At 44.0% G+C, this 4,551-nt stretch overlaps 1 protein-coding gene across 1 annotated transcript in view; it reads left to right on the plus strand.

Annotated features, from left to right (window-relative positions):
• The window catches only part of LOC117943386 (dynein heavy chain 12, axonemal-like), a 7,500-nt gene that overhangs the window by 1,225 nt on the left and 1,724 nt on the right, over window positions 1-4,551 (plus strand). Inside the window, exons 4-10 of the mRNA XM_034869474.1 lie at window positions 469-714; window positions 843-1,014; window positions 1,475-1,580; window positions 1,840-2,019; window positions 2,559-2,687; window positions 3,144-3,272; window positions 4,268-4,421. Of these exons, the coding sequence (XP_034725365.1) occupies window positions 469-714; window positions 843-1,014; window positions 1,475-1,580; window positions 1,840-2,019; window positions 2,559-2,687; window positions 3,144-3,272; window positions 4,268-4,421 (1,116 nt within the window). The remainder of the gene's footprint in view (window positions 1-468; window positions 715-842; window positions 1,015-1,474; window positions 1,581-1,839; window positions 2,020-2,558; window positions 2,688-3,143; window positions 3,273-4,267; window positions 4,422-4,551) is intronic.

Genomic DNA, 4,551 nt, shown 5'->3' on the forward strand with positions numbered 1-4,551 from the left:
CACCACCACACCACCACCACCACCACTAAAATATGATTGTGCACCTCACCAAATTACAGCACAAAGAAAGCGGAAGGTGACGGACATCTGGCCTCCTGTACTCCTCTTACATTATGTTTCTTTTAAATACAAATTGAAACATAAATGTAACCCATAACCCAAAATAATTAATAATAATAATTCTTCTTAAAATTATGGCTAGTATGGACATGCTGATTGTACATTAAAAGAAAAAAATTTTTTACACAAATGTGACCACACATGTGTGAGTGTCACAAAAGCAAAATGCTCAAGTACACAGCAAGTATCTGAAATTTGTAGTTGAGTACATTTTCTTAGTTACTTTCCACCACTGACTACATACCAGATGTTGGTAAATGAGTTTTAGGCACAACGTTTTGCTTCTTTTATTATTACTTCTACTTATTATTTCCAATCTATCTTCTGTGTAACCGCGTCCTCCTGCAGCGATCCGTTCAGACCGCGCGGACCTGATGGAGCTGCTGCTCCTGCACGGCGCCGGGGTGAACCAGGAGGGCTGCCATGGCCGCCGTCCCCTCCACGAGGCCTCTCGGCAGGGTAAAACCGCGCTGGTGGATCTCCTGCTGGAGGCCGGGGCGCAGCTAGACCCCCCCAGCCACTACGGTCTCACACCGCTGGCCCTCGCTGCTCAGGCGGGACACCTGGAGGTGGTGGAGACTCTCCTGAGGAGAGGTACTGTAAGAAAGCAGGGGTGCCTCTACAGTATCACGGCAGTTTTTACTCTCACTGCTCATAAAACTGTATTTATTACCATTATCTCTTTAAAACGTCAACTCCTCTTCTTGATGTTTGACGTGCAGGGGCCAACGTCCTGGCCCAGGCGCAGGATGAGGCGTCCATCTTGTACGAGGCATGTTCATCTGGAGATCCAGCCGTCGTCAGTCTGTTGCTGGAATACGGCGCCGACGCCGACGTGGCCAAACAGACGGGACACATGCCAATCCACCGCGTTGCACACCGAGGACACCTGCAGTAGGACATCATGTTTCATGAGATCATCGTTTGTCAAAGGTCCCATGGCATGAAGATTTCCCTTTATGAGTTTTTTTAACATCAATATGAGTCCCCCCAGCCTGCCTATGGTCCCCCATTGACTAGAAATGGTGAGCCCTGGGTATCCTGCTCTGCCTTTGAGAAAATGAAAGCTCAGATGGGCCGATCTAGAATCTTGCCCCTTATGAGGTCATAAGGGACAAGGTTACCTCCCCTTTCTTTGCTTTGCCCATCCAGAGAATTTGGCCTGTCCATGAGAGAGAGACATCATGACAATTTATGGAGAGAGACTTCAGAGACAGTGTAAGGGGACCACTAAGGTCTATATAAAAGCATCAAAAAAGCACCCTGTCATGGGACCTTTAAATCGTTATAGTTCAAAAGTACGGGATCAGGACGTGTGTGTGTGTGTGTGTGTGTGTGTGTGTGTGTCCCTTAGAGCTCTAAAGCTGCTGATTCCAGTCACTTCGAGAGGAGAGGTCAACGACAGCGGGATGAGTCCTCTACACTCAGCTGCTGCAGGAGGACACCCACTCTGCATCAAGGTGTGTCCGTTAGAGTCCATTAGAAACCTTCGTTACCGGGACAACAGGGTATCACCCCCATTACGGCTGCAACTAATGACCACCGTTTTAGCCGACCAACAGTCCAAAGATATTTGGTTTTTTTGTCACATATGACACACTAATGATTGAGAAACTGGAACCAGAAAATGACCTAACCTTGACAAATTGAAAAAAGTGTCTGCTAAACACAAAATAGTCCAACAACATCTAAACGTCCCTCCTCCCCAACTCACACCAGGCCTTACTGGACGCAGGTTATGACCCCAACTACATGCTGGAGCCCTGGATTCGGCGTAACTATGACGACGGGCGGAAGTCGGCGCTCTTCTTCGCAGTCTTAAATAACGACGTGCCGTCAGCCAAGCTGCTGCTGGAGGCCGGGGCCATGGCCAACCAAGACCCAATCAAATGTCTGCAGGTACCTCTGTGTGTGTGTGTGTGTGTCTGTGTGTGTGCGTGTGCGTGTGCATGTGTGTGTGTTGTTCGATATCATCGATTGATATTACTGTGTGAAGATTACAACCGGTTAAGATTTTTTTTTTTTTGCAGAGCAATTTTTAAATGGCCTAGGAAGTTATTTGCTGACTTTATATATATATATATATATTTTACTTTTTTAACGATTTTTTTTTAATCCTTTTTGTTATTCTGATGTGCGATATGTTTTGAAAATGCAATCATTCATTTTTTTGTTCATTTTTGTTATGCGAGATAAAATAGAATTTCTATTACAATTTGGACAAGAGGACACGGTTTATAGAAATAAAGGAATATTTTTCAGTCATTTGTTGTTTGGTGAAAATCGTTATTGTGGACTTAAAATCGGGAATCTTATGGAATCGTGAGAGGAGTGTATCGTAGCATCCCTAGACAAACAATTACAGCAAAACCAATCCTCAAAGCTGATGTTCTAGGGAAGAGTTCAACAGTTTCAACAGTGACGGCTGTGTCTTTCAGATCGCTCTGCGCGTGGGAAACTACGAGCTCATCGAGCTGCTGCTGCGGTCTGGAGCCAACGCCAACTATTACTGCAAGATAAACACGACACACTTCCCGTCAGCCCTGCAGTACGCTTTCAAAGACCAGGTCAGTTCTTCTTCCTCCTGAATTCCTTCCTTTCTTTCCTTTCATCTTCCCTTCTTCTTATCCTTCTTCATCTTCTTCTTTTTGTTATTATTGTTAAAATAAATTACAGGAAAATACTTTTATTCATATTCAAAGATGGAATCAGTATTACTAACTACAGTACAGAAGTCTAATCTGTAACCTGTGTGTGTGCGTGTGTGTGTGTGTGTGTGTGTGTGTGTGTGTATGTGCGTGTGTGTGCGTGTGTGTGTGTGTGTGTGTGTGTGTGTGTGTGTGTTAGTTGATTCTCAGGAGGCTGTGTAAATATGTTTACGTTTATTTGTATTCAAAGATGGAATCAGTTTTACTAACTTAACTGATATCTGTTGTAAGTACAGTCTAATCCGTAACCTGTGTGTGTATGTGCGTGTGTGTGTGTGTGTGTGTGCCGTGTGTGTGTGTGTATGTGTGTGTTAGGTGATTCTCAGGATGTTGTGTAAATATGGTTACGATGTGGGGCGCTGCTTCGACTGTCCCTATGGCAACAGCTCCCACGTCCCTGAAGACTTTGAGGGATGGAGCGACACTGTGATCAAAGACAACTTGGTAATCAACACGAGTTATATGTGTTGTATATAGTTATCGGGGGGGGGGCACAAAACCAAAACTAGGAGCTGAAAGAGTTTCCTTTCATATTACATGAAGTCTTTTGATTAATTGTTAATATAAAAAGAACACTTCAACCACCCTAATCAATTTTACCCAAATTTCCAAATAACTGGTATATTGTAGTAGTTTTAGAGGTATCCTATCATGAACTAAAGTTAAACATTTGACCTGCTGGGGGAGGTTTAAGAGAAGTCAGAGGATCTCTGAAGTTATTAAAGGTCCCACGGCATGAAAATGTCACTTTATGAGGTTTTTTAACATTAAGATGAGTTATATAAGGTCTATATAAAAGAGACTTCAGATACAGTATTAGGGGACCACTAAGGTCTATATAAAGAGACTTCAGATACAGTATTAGGGACCACTAAGGTCTATATAAAGAGACTTCAGATACAGTATTAGGGACCACTAAGGCCTATATAAAGAGACTTCAGATACAGTATTAGGGACCACTAAGGTCTATATAAAAGAGACTTCAGATACAGTATTAGGGACAACTAAGGTCTATATAAAAGAGACTTCAGATACAGTATTAGGGACCACTAAGGTCTATATAAAAGAGACTTCAGATACAGTATTAGGGACCACTAAGGTCTATATAAAAGAGACTTCAGATACAGTATTAGGGGACCACTAAGGTCTATATAAAAGCATCCAAAAAGCACCATGTCATGGGACCTTTAAAGGAATAGTTCACCCAAAATACAATATAAATTGAATACAGTACTCACCTCGCTGAGCTTTTGTCCCAGAAAATGTTCTCTTTCAAATGGCGTGAAGGAGAGCAGAGACAGAGTCTGAAATGATCCAGGTTACCTACGGGTCCAATGTGGTTTGGACTGAATTAAACAGGTGGAAGTTGAAAGTGAAGGCTGATTATTCTGCTGACCACCACCACCCCGAACTGTTCCTCTGACCCTCTGTCAGTGCAGTTCTGCGAGGTGATCTCCGTCTCCTGGCTGAAGCACCTTTCGGGCCAGTTGGTCCGCATCATGTTGGACTACCTGGATCACGTGACCCTGTGCTCCAAGCTGAAGGCGGCCGTGATGGAGCAGCAGCAGTGGCCCGACATCTGCAGGCTCCAAGGTACATGAAGTGTATGTTTTAATGAATGGCTTCGACCTGCCAGTGACCTTCAGTAACCTTTCCTGGACATGTTGCCTTCTCCTCCTCCTCCTCCTCCTCCTCCTCCTCTCCTCTCCTCCTCTCCTCTCCT

The sequence above is a fragment of the Etheostoma cragini genome, chromosome 4 (genome assembly GCF_013103735.1).
Source record: "Etheostoma cragini isolate CJK2018 chromosome 4, CSU_Ecrag_1.0, whole genome shotgun sequence".
Lineage (NCBI taxonomy): Eukaryota > Metazoa > Chordata > Actinopteri > Perciformes > Percidae > Etheostoma > Etheostoma cragini.